At 54.8% G+C, this 11,403-nt stretch overlaps 1 protein-coding gene across 1 annotated transcript in view; it reads right to left on the bottom strand.

Annotated features, from left to right (window-relative positions):
- Positions 1–5,827: 5,827 nt before the first annotated feature.
- Positions 5,828–11,403, bottom strand: part of GLI2 (GLI family zinc finger 2) — a 232,673-nt gene continuing 227,097 nt past the window's right edge. The window contains exon 14 of the mRNA XM_055123452.1: positions 5,828–9,639. Coding sequence (XP_054979427.1) covers positions 7,154–9,639 — 2,486 coding nt within the window. The 3' untranslated portion in view covers positions 5,828–7,153. The remainder of the gene's footprint in view (positions 9,640–11,403) is intronic.

Raw genomic sequence — 11,403 nt, 5'->3', positions numbered from 1 at the left:
CCCATCAGACATTTAGCTCACAGGGGCAAAGGGGCAGTTGATTCCACCATGAAACCATACACCAAGGCCTGGGGTCTCTGCTCAGTTGCCAGCTTTGCCAGGTCACTCATTGCCTTTCTCTTCTGCTCCCTATTCTTTCTTCCCAACTCCAGTAAACTCATAAACCCAATCATCTTGACGATAACCTTTAGAGTTTCTACAGCTCAGAGTTCTTCCCACGCATCTATGGACGTGGCCTCACGTTCAAATACATTCTGAAAGGGCCACTCTCAAGATCTGGTTTCTCCTCATCTCTCAAAGGTTGCCTCACTTGCCCCCGCTCCATGAAGCATTCTAGTATCACCTGATCGGGACACAAACTCAGCAGCACTGAGGAAGACCACCGAGGGATCCTCAGGTGCTGTGTGGGAGGGCACTGGGAACTCCTAGAGAAGCAGGTGCAGAGAGAAGGTGGGGACCGCATGGTCCAAAGGAACAGCGGCCAGTGTCAGTCAGTAAGCACTGAAGAGCCAGCTCACTCCGCTACTCTAGAAACCAGGGTTCAAATTCTTTCATGACTTGCTCACATGTTTGGATGTTAATTCATTCACTCTTTTAGATGTCCTGTTTTGGGATTCGTGCTGTTGATGGGGGTTCATGTTGCTCTTGGCTGGGTACAGGGGTAGCCTGGAGAGGGGGGGTCTATGTGGTATGTGTGGGTTCTGGGTCTCCTGCCCCCAATTTTAGCTAGGCAAAGCTCTGCTTTCAGTAGCATCCTTCAGTTTAGAGAAGCAATTCATTTGAAGAAAAGGTTGCATGACTTCAATGTGGGAGACTTTGACACTAAAGGAGATGACCAAGGCCTTCATGGCCCTGGCACTCTGGGCTCATGAGATCTCTACAAATTGCATTTGGGGAGCCTACAGACTTGGAGAGACATCTGACCGTATCAGGCTGTTGGCAGCTTGCCACACTGAAATATGTTATCGGGAATGCTGGCAAATGTTTAGCAACTAGTTCTCTGGAGGCTGAATAAAGTAGTACTTGCATACTTCCAAGCTACTACAATGCAGTCAATTTCATATACTCATCTGGACACAGTATTGGGAAGAAAGATGTACAGTAGGCTCTGGGGCCTGCTTTGGTACATAACTGGCCACAGAGTAGCAGTTTATGATCCTATTGTCTCTCCCTTGGTGGTTCAGAGTTTACTGAGATACAGACTCAGGAGGGAGCGATAGCACAGCGGGTAGGGCGTTTGCCTTGCATGTGGCTGGGTTCGATTCCTCTGTCCCTCTCGGAGAGCCCGGCAAGCTACCAAGAGTATCCTGCCCACATGGCAGGGCCTGCAAGCTACCCGTGGCATATTCAATATGCCAAAAACAGTAACAACAAGTCTCACAAAGGAGACGTTACTGGTGCCTGCTCGAGCAAATCGATGAACAACAGGACGACAGTGCAGTGCAGTGCAGTGCTACAGACTCAGGAGACAGATGGGGGTTCCAGCATTATTCTTACTTTAAAGTTGGGCCAGAGGGGATGGTAGGTGGGGGGCTGGACTACCATTCTGGTCCCTGCCTGCTCTAATTGTATAGGAGACCACATTTCCTTCTTCCAGTGATTTGTGGCTAAGTTCAAAGATTGGCTTCCCGTCTTAAGTCTAGTACCAGTGAGTCACCTGTGCTTTTGCTGGTTGTTCCGTACTTGTGCCTTCACTGTGAGCTGTCCCAGGAGAGCTTTGGCGGTGGGGGGGGAGGGGTAGACCCTCAGCTGCCTCCTTAGGCTACTTGCAAACACCACGGCAAAATAAACACTTCGAGGGTGCTTCTGGGCTTCTTGGTCTTATTCGAAAGCACTCGTGGGCCATCCTTGACTTAATCAGAAACTGCCACCTGAAATGAGTGGCTGCCGTAGTAAAGTCCTAGAGATGTATGATAGGGTTGAAACTGGGCCTTGAGGAAATTTAGAGGAGGCTGGAAAAAAAAATGGCAGGAAAAATGGTGACCTGAGCTATGAGATGAATAAATCTTTGGTAAGATTATTGCCTATGGTAATTTGGGAGTGGGAAAATGCACCTATGAATCTATGGAATTGGGCGGGCGGGTATGCAGGCAGAATATTGTAAACTCGAGCTTCTTGGAGCTGTCAGTGATAAGGTTTACAAGGAAGAGCTCAAGTCAGAGATAATCTAGCCCTACTGGCCCTCTAAGTTAGCTCTGCAGTAAGAAAGACGCTGGGTCTTCCATCCAGGCAGTTTGAAGGAGAATTGAGTGCCAGGAGAGACCTCAAAGGGCTGCAGCTCATGTTTTCTGTGCTGGAATTCCAGTGTGAGCCTGGCCCATCGTGTCCCCTGGGAGCTAGGGGGAGAGATACTCAAACACCGAACCAGAAATAGCCACCAAGTACCACTGACTGTGACCTACCAAACACAACCCAACAATAACAACAACAAAACCCAAGAATTTAGCAAATGAAAGCATGGACTCATTTTTGATAATTTCGCTTACCGTTTTGTTGTAGCAGTTTAAAAATATATTGCTTTTAAGCAATATAAAATAAATTATTTTGTGCCTGCTAAGGGAACAGGCTTGTGGTGGTGGTGGGGGTGGGGGTGGTGTGTGGGAAACTGGGGACAATGGTGGAAGGAAGTTCACACTGGTGGTAGAATTGGTGTTGGAACACTGAATGCCGGAAAAAAAAAACCAAACCAAAAACCACACCTATATTATGAACAACTTTATAAACCACAATGTTTAAATAAAGTTTAAAAAAAAATTGTATCGGCTTCCTCTAGCCACTAAGAGATTTTTACACTGAGATTGGCTTGAGGGGCAGAGGCCAGTTCAGGGCCTGGACTCTGCTTGGAGGAAGGGGTGGAAGAGCCAGGAGACAAGAAGAGGAAGAGCCAGGAAACAGTAAGAACACTGAGCGGGAAGGCCTGGGAGCACTGATCCGGGAGCATCCCACCCAGAGGAGAGGCAACCGGCAGCGTATGCCCCTCAGAACAGGAGAGGGAGTGGGAGCTGGGTGGCGCTAGCTCTGCCCCCCACTGTGATGTTGGGAACATGGGTGCGGGTCACTCCAGGCAGTGCTTGGACAAGAGGTGCAGGGTGGATGGTTCTGTGCTCAGGCCTGGCAGTGCTGGGGTCACAGTGGGTGGTACTCGGGGGCCAGGCAAGGTCAGTGCACACCACACATGTGCTCCACCACTTGAGTTATCTCTGTGGGCTCCTGGAGACTTTTTTTTTTTAATTCCCTAAGTCTCTGGGTCAAGAAGAGGCACAAGTAGACAGTTGTGGGAGATAGAAGGGAGACAGAGATGGGATGAGAGACGGTCGAGGGACAGAGGAGAAACATTTCAGTGGTGATAGGGTACAGCCACTATGCACATCATCACCATAAACGAGAACACTGTTGTCACCATCTTCCCTGGAGTCTAATCATTAAAAAAAGAAAAAGATGGAGACTACAAGGTCCTAAATGATGATTCCAATGACTGGGCAGGTTTTGGTGGGTCTTGGGTAAATGTATTCTGCATGTGAGAAGGACTACGTAAATCATGGTCTTTGTATTATAGTGGAGAAATATTCTTTCTTGCTTTTCTTTAGTTTAAAAGTTAAAATGGAGAAAAGAGAGAGAATGAAAGAGAGGGAGGAAGGGAGGAAGGAAGGAAAGAAGAGAAAGGAAGGAAGAAAGAAAGAAAGAAAGAAAGAAAGAAAGAAAGAAAGAAAGAAAGAAAGAAAGAAAGAAAGAAAGAAAGAAAGAAAGAAGGAAAGAAGGAAGGAAGGAAAAGAGAGAAGAGAGAAAGAAAGAAGCGAACCTATGGTGTGCAGCTTTTGAGCTGCTTCCTTTAGACTTTAGACTTGCATTTTCCAGCTTGTTGCTCTGCCCTGGCTTCAGGAGGCAGTGCCCAGGCCAGCATCCCGGTCCTAGGACAAACGTGAAGGTCAATGGAGCTTTCCTGGCTGCTGTGAGCTGAGCTGTGCCCATAATATTACCCCCACGATGCCCTACTACTGGTCAGCCCTAATCAGCCCCTTTAACTGACTCAGAGCCATGAGCTAGTGCTAGAGGGTGGACCGTGGCCTGTGGCTGTGATTGGCCACAGAGTCAAAGACCATATGGGCTTTGGAATCTTGTGACCTGCCCAATCTCAGGAGCACCGAACAACTTTTGGCCTCTTCTCACCCCAAAAGCAAGCAGAGCAGCTCCCAGAGACTTGCCGTGTGGTGAAACAGAGGAGGTGTGAGCCTGAGGTGGGCTTTGAAAGCGATTTCGAAAGGACGAGCCAAACGTAGCTGCTAGTGCAGGTGGCCAGGGACATCCCCTAGGGCAGACTGAAATCATGAGGATGACTGGCCACTCCTTCCACTTAAAATATGAGCCAGAAGTCACAGACCCTCAGTCTTACCATGAAGAAGGTGGGGTGCCCAGCAGACAGGGAGCTACTCCATGCCAGTTTTTAGGGGTGGGGGTGCCTTTTCTGCTGTTTTTACCAGAGTACCCTTCTGCCCATATGGGTCTCTCTCATCGAACTGATCTGGTGCCCAGTGCCCTCTATGTAGCTTTGGCTTCCACACCTTGTGAACTGAGTGCCAGGAATTTTCTCCTGGAGGGGCATAGGAAGGCGAGGGTGTCCTACAGGGGTCCTGTGTCAAGAAAGTGCCTTCTCAATTCACACAGTTTCCCCCTCCCCCCCCACTATTTGCTATTCCCAGACCCAGAACTGATGCCAAAGCAGGTCACGGGCACCCTGAGGTTCATTGTGTGGGGGCTTGATGGCCCTTCTTATGCAAGGGCTTTGGCTGCCACTCAGGCTGAGCCCCCCTGCTTGGGTTGCGCCCTATACCAGAGGTTACTGTGGGTACCACCACCCTCAGAACCCCTCCCCAGGCCTGTCTGCCTGGCCTGGATCACAGTCCAGGATCTTTTTGTCTCCGTCCCCCGGCTCCCTGCCCCAAGCCCAGTGTTCTCGTCAGGGTACTCATCCTGGTCAAAGGGAATTCTGAGCCGAGGAGAATCTAGTTGCACCTGCAGAGCCCTATGTACAGGCTTCAGCAAACAGGATACTCAGAGCGGTGGCTGGGGAACAGCAGCTGTTCCTGCATGTCAAACCCCGCCACCCCGCCCTGACGCAGCAGACACGGAGCCAGTAAAAGGCTTGGCATTAAACATTTCTCGCTGAAGGCGGGGTCATCAATTTTGACACTGTTGAGAGAAAATACAGCCTAATTTCTGCTCAAATGCACCAAATTTACTGCCCGCGTTCTCATTAACTACTGTCAAGCAAGAAGCAAATAGACAAAATAAATTATGAAAAAATTACTTTTTTTTAATGTACAAAAAGACTTATTTACAAGTTGAGCATGACATCTCAATTCATAGCATGTAGAAAAAAGCTAAAAATGTTTTGGAGATATAAATTTGGCTGGATGATTCACCTACAGTATTTTCAGGGCTGATGGCTCTGTACAGACTATATATACAAATGGGGGAAGGCAAGCGAGTGCTCGGTTTGGGGGCGGGGGAGGCGTGGGCGGGGGTGGGGAACATACCATCATAGAGCACAGAGCCTTGGGGAGGTGTGCAGGGCATGTGATCTGGTTTTGGCCTTGACTTTGGGCCCCAACAAAGCTCTGGGATGAAGAGGGATTAGGTCAGGTGCTGCCTGATCCTGGCTGCTGCCAGGAGGGTGACGGTCAGAATCAAGCTGCTAGGGGCACAGTTGGTTTTGGCAAGGCTTCCACAAATTCAACATGGAAAGATTCGGCGTGTGTGTGTGTGTGTGTGTGTGTGTGTGTGTGTGTGTGAGAGAGAGAGAGAGAGAGAGAGAGAGAGAGGTGTGTGTGTGTGTGTGCGTGTATGTACGTGTGTGCATATGTGTATGATTCGAGGGTGCGTTCAGGCATCCGTATCTTCCAATGCCAGCTCCGAATTCCATTTCCAGGCAGGGAGAGCTTGGTCACACTGAACAGGACAATTCAGTGACAGTCCTTCAGAGTCCCAAGATTCACCCCTTCACTTTCCGGGCCCCAAGCACAGCCTAGTTCTCTGAATCCAAGGGGCAGTGGGGATCCCTGGGCTGCCCGGGAGCAGAGAACAGAGAGCATGACCTCCAGGAGGCTGCTGTAGGCCTGGCCTAGGGCGTTCCCCGGGGGGTAAGGTGGGCGGAGAGTGCACTGAAGAAACAAGAATGGGTAAACATGCGACTTCCTCTTCCTACAGGGAGATCTCCAGGGCTGCCTGAGGTGGGGCCCTGGGGAATCCTCTTTCCCAAGCCTCCATCCCACACACTTCTCACCTCCATCCATCTTCAGCCCACGGCAACTCCAGCAGCCCGAGGTATTTAGAAATAAGTGTTCTTTTCTGGAAGGACTACATTCTACATGCACGAACACTGTAAACATGGTCTGCAGAGGGCAGGAGATCTCGGGGCTTGCCCGCACGTAGCATGCTGCCTTTTTACCCCTTTCCCTTTTTTGGGCAACGCCGCCACACTCAATTCATTCCTATGCACGCGGCTGGTCTGCAAACACAGCTGTGTGGGGGTAGAGATGCCAGCTCTACCAAACCCTGGAATCAAGGTGTGTTCCTGAATCATGACCCAGGCAAAACACATAAATTTTTCCCTTTATAGTAAGGGACATCCACAGCCTCAAGAGTAAATGACGCTTCATAGAATTCGGGCGGGCCAGGGAGTCCCTTTTCCTCCTGCGAACTAGAGGCTTATCTTCCTGGATGGGAATATTCAGTATGGCTTTCAGATTCAAACCCCAATGTGGTTTCCTCTACCCTCTTTCCTCCTGGACTTGAAAAGCCCGTGGCCACTGTAATCCCTCATTAGGCAAATGACAGAGTCTAAGAAGCCAGAACCGAGTGGTCCCATAAACACCAAAGGCTGGGTCTCACCATGTAAACGAGTTTTTGTTTTTTGTTTTCATTCCTGCCCTTGCCTTTCCTGAACTTCTTTCAATGTTCAACATACAAATAAAAAAAAAAATCCCAAAGAGACAACTGGACAGGCTGCACAGAAAGCTGTTCTGAACACATCTGTGCTCTGAACCAGTCGTTAGCAAAACTCCCTCGGACGCAGTGAATACTCATGTGGGGAAAGTGGTACAATGGCGCTGGGCAACGCGGCTTCCCCAGGGCCGGCTGTGTGCAGGGCGGCAGCTTAAGTCATCAAATTCAAGAACTTGCTCTCCTCGGCTAGGCTGGTGAGCATGGAGCTCATGTCCCCGACGGCCATGTTGCTGATGCCCGTGGGGATGGACGGCAGGGTCAGGGAGTTCCGAGGGGTGGTGAGACGGGACGAGTTCTGGGAGAGACTGTGGACGAGGCTGGGGCTCAGGGCACCCGAGAGCAAGCTGGAGTGGTCTCCGTCATCCATGATGGCGTCAAAATCGATCTGAGGGGCCTCCAGGAGCTGGGAGTCGACAGTGCTGGACACCTGGTTGACCCCAGGTGAAGGCAAGGGCTGGGGCTGGACACTGTCCGGGCAGGCCTGAGGTGGCTGGGGCCGCATGACCTGACAGCCAGCCTGGTTCTCCAGGCTCCCGTTCTGTTCATACATATGGATCTGGCCGTAGTAATAGAGCATGCTGTGGTCCTGGGCCCCGCTTGTGTCCTGCTGGGGTAGCTGAGCGGGCAGGGACGCCATGGGGCCCACTGTTCCCTTGGGAACAGACTCTGCCAACTCCTGGTTTGCCGACACAGCTGCCATGCCATGGCTAGTGGCCCTAGCATAGGCCAGCTGCTGCCCGGCACGCACCCCACGGTGTCGGCCAGCTGGGCTGGGCTCTGGGGGTGGCCGGGGTTGCACCATGCCAAAGCCTGGTCCGGCCTGCCCCAGCGTGACCTGGTGCGGCTCCATGAAGCCAGGCTGGTGAGCAGGTAGGAGGCTGGGGCCGGGGTGGTAACTCTCCTGGCTCATGGGGCCTGCCAGGTGATGGCTCTGCTGGGGGTAGCTCTGGGCCGGGTGAGGCGGGGGCAACCCAGCCAGTGTGGAATTGGGGACCCCAACTTCCCGACGGCTGCTGCCCATCATGGTGGGGTCCGGAGCAACTTCCATTTGCTGGGGGAGCCCTAGGGGACCTGGCTTGCCCGCCATGTTGCTGCAGGAAGCCGGGAACTGGTTCAAGGACCCCGCCACCGTACTGGGGCTCAGCTGCGGGTGGGCCTGACCCCCATAGGTGGTGTGGGGGCTCACAGTGGAGGTTAGGTTGGGACACTGATTAGGAGCCCCTGCCTGCCGCAGCGGCTGCAAATAATTGCCCCTGGGGGCAGCGGCAGGAGTGCTGCTGCAGGGCGCCAGGTGGGGCTGTGTGCTGTTCAGAGCCCCAGAGTGGGCGCCGTAGCCCGGGTACTGGCCCAGAGCCGCCTTCTGCGGCACCACGGCCAGGTTGCCCTGCGCAAAGGGAGCGGGCTTCGCCTGGCTGGGCATGGTGTCCATGGTGCCGGAGCTCACCTCGTTCCACTGCACGGGCATGTTGCTTTTGTTCAGACTGGAGGGGGTCCCGTAGCCCAGCTGCTGGCAGCCCCCCGCCATCCCCGGGGCCGAGGGCCCCATGTTGGAGTCTGCGGCCACCATTCTGCGCTGGCCGTGCAGCCCCGGGCTGGGCATTTTGGGGTTCTCCGAGAAGCAGGTGCTCTCCGGGGCATAGAGGGGCGGGGTGCTCTCGTCCAGGGCGGCGCTGGCGGCCTGGGTCCTAATGTACTGCACCACGTCGTCGGGCAGCACCAGGTCATCGTCTGGCAGCAGGAGGTTGACCTCGGGCCCCGCGCCGTCCACCCCCGCGGCCATGGCCTCCATCACCACGTTCTCGCTGATGCTGGGCGGCCGGGGCGAGTAGGCGCCCCGCGCCAGGCCGCTGCCGTCGTGGCCGTGCAGGCGGAGAGCCCGGCGGTCAGCGGCACAGGGCGGCAGCGCGGAGGAGGAGGTGGCGGCGGCGGCGGCCGCCGCGGGGCTCACGTTGTGGGCGCTGTGGAAGCGCTGCACGCGCGGGGGTGCCAGGGCATCGGGCCGCCGCACCGGGTCACTGGCCCGGCGCGCGCCGCCAACGCCGCCGCCCGGCACCTGGTGGGGGAAGGAGGGCGCAGGGCCCGCGTGCCCGTAGGCCGGCCCGTCGCTGCCCCGCCGCGGGCCCAGCGGGCGCGGGCAGGCGGCGGCGCCGGCGGCGGGCAGCGCGCGCTCGGGCGCGTCCAGCAGCGCCAGGCGCGTCCGCAGGCTCATGCGCTCCAGGCCGGGCAGCGGCGTGGGCGGCGGGCCGCCAGTGGCCGCCGCGTACTTGGCCCGCAGGCTGTACTGCTGCGCTGGCGTGAGGTGCAGCAGCCCCGAGCCGCTGCACTGGCTGGCCTCGCTGGAGCGCCGCGACGCGTCGGTGGAGATGGGGTCGTAGGAGTCGGCCGAGCTGGCGTTGTGCGCGCGGCCGGCGCCCAGCGGCGAGGCCTCGCTGGAGCGGCGGCTGGAGCAGTACGGGGAGATGCCCGAGGAGCGGCGGCTCACCGTGTAGGCCGAGCTGACGGTGCTGGTGGAGCTGTCGCGGCGCTCCTGCAGCTGGCTCAGCATGGTCACCTCTCCCGCCGACAGCTCGGCCAGCCGCGGGCTGGGCAGCAGCCCCGCCGGCCCGCCGCCCCCGCCGAAGTTTTCCAGGACGGAGCCTGCGGGGTGGGGGGGGGGGGGAAAGAGAGGCGTCAGCGCTGGGGACGGGGACGTGGGGGTGCAAACAGGGATGCTGCCTGTTTGGTGCATGCTGACCACGGGGAGGCCGAGGGTCCCCCCCAAGAGGGCCTGACCCGGAGAAATTTTGCAATAAAACTTTGGAATAAATTTTATTCACTCAGTTTTGGAATAAAAGGCATGGAAGAGAGGCTGATTTCACCGGGGTGCCTCAGACGGTGGCAGACACCATCCTTCCACCTGCCCCCTAGAAACCCTGGCAGCCGCCAATTTCCAGAACCTAACAAGAAGTGCAGGTACCCATTCAATGACCTGGATAAACTCTAGGCCTCAAGGGATAGCGATGGGCTGGTGCTTCTCATCCCCCCACTACACTCCTATCCATGGGACCCTGGAGGTCATGCCTATGATCTGCCTGGGGCTATTTAAACTCCTTAACGGCCATGATCCAGAGACACTCAAAAGGATCTCTGAACCTAGCAGCTCAGTGCAGAGATTTCTCCAGACTCTAATTGTAAAAAAATTTTAGAATTCCAGGAGCGCGTGACATCTTATGCTTGCTATTCATAACAAACGATACCAAATAAATTATCTAGCATCTGATTTTTTGGCAGGATTGAGTGGTGGCGGGAAAATTCAAAATAATGGTGGTGGGAAGGTGTAATGGTGGTGGGACTGGTATCGAAATAGTGAATGTAATCCATTATCGTGAACAACTTTATGGAAATAAAAACATTTTTTTAAAAAGAATGCAAAAAGAAAAAAAAAAGCATGGAGGAAGGAGCCAAGGAGCTGGATAGATAATGCAGAAGTCTGGGGCACCCGCCCAGTGGCCATGTCTGGATGTCCATGTCTGGATGTCCATGTCTGGGTGTCTGTTCCCACCCAGCTCATAGACAAAATGTGGCTCTCCCTAACTGGGTGATGCAGAGATCCTGGGGAAGGGCCTGGCTCATAGCCTTCCTGCTCTCTGTCAGTCAGGGTCCCCCTGGATGGACTTGGCTGATCTCTCATGCCCTTCAGTGCTGACCCAGGTCAAAGGCTCTTCATACTCCTCTAAGTGATCAGCCATGGGGTTTCCCCCCCATCCCTACCAACAAGGTGGGGTGACCTTGTAGGTGACCTTGGATGTTTTCCACAATCTAGATCATCTCTGCAGGAAGCTGAGGGTTGAAGGTTCAAGTGTTCCTCCAGAGCTGGGACACAGACCCTCCTCCAGGAGAGGTGGCTGGTACAGCTCAGCACTGACCACGCGGGGACCTGTGGCCCTGTGTGGGAGGCAGCCTGGGGGCTGAGGGCACAGCTGCACGCCTGGTGTCCAGCACTGAGCTGGCCCTGGGTGAAGGCCTGATGAAGAGACCTCTGATTTCCAAGCCTGGTCAGCACTTCTGGAAACGGACCACACAGCTGCTTGCTCTATGAAGTCCCCTATGCGCTTCGCCTGCTAAAAAACTTTCTCCATCCTCCACAGCCCCCGTCCACCTGGAGCTCTGTGCCCGGTCTCCGGGACAGCCAGGTGCCCGCTGACTGCACTGCCTGCTGCTCATTGCCAGGCAGCGTTCCGACTGCTGTCCTGTCGGGGGCCTCGGCCACAGAAAGTGTCTGACCAATGACTAAAGGACCTACAGGGAAGCCTGCGGTGAGCAGATCCGCTTGTTCTTTGGAGGTGACGGAGGCGCACCTTGGAGGTGTTGAAAGAGCAAAGGGCTTCGAAGCCACTCAGGCCTGGGTTAAGTCCAGGCTCT

Source organism: Sorex araneus, chromosome X (assembly GCF_027595985.1).
Source record: "Sorex araneus isolate mSorAra2 chromosome X, mSorAra2.pri, whole genome shotgun sequence".
Classification (NCBI taxonomy): Eukaryota; Metazoa; Chordata; class Mammalia; order Eulipotyphla; family Soricidae; genus Sorex; species Sorex araneus.
Note: the sequence above shows the minus strand (reverse complement) of the source record. Positions and strands in the feature narration are given on the sequence as shown.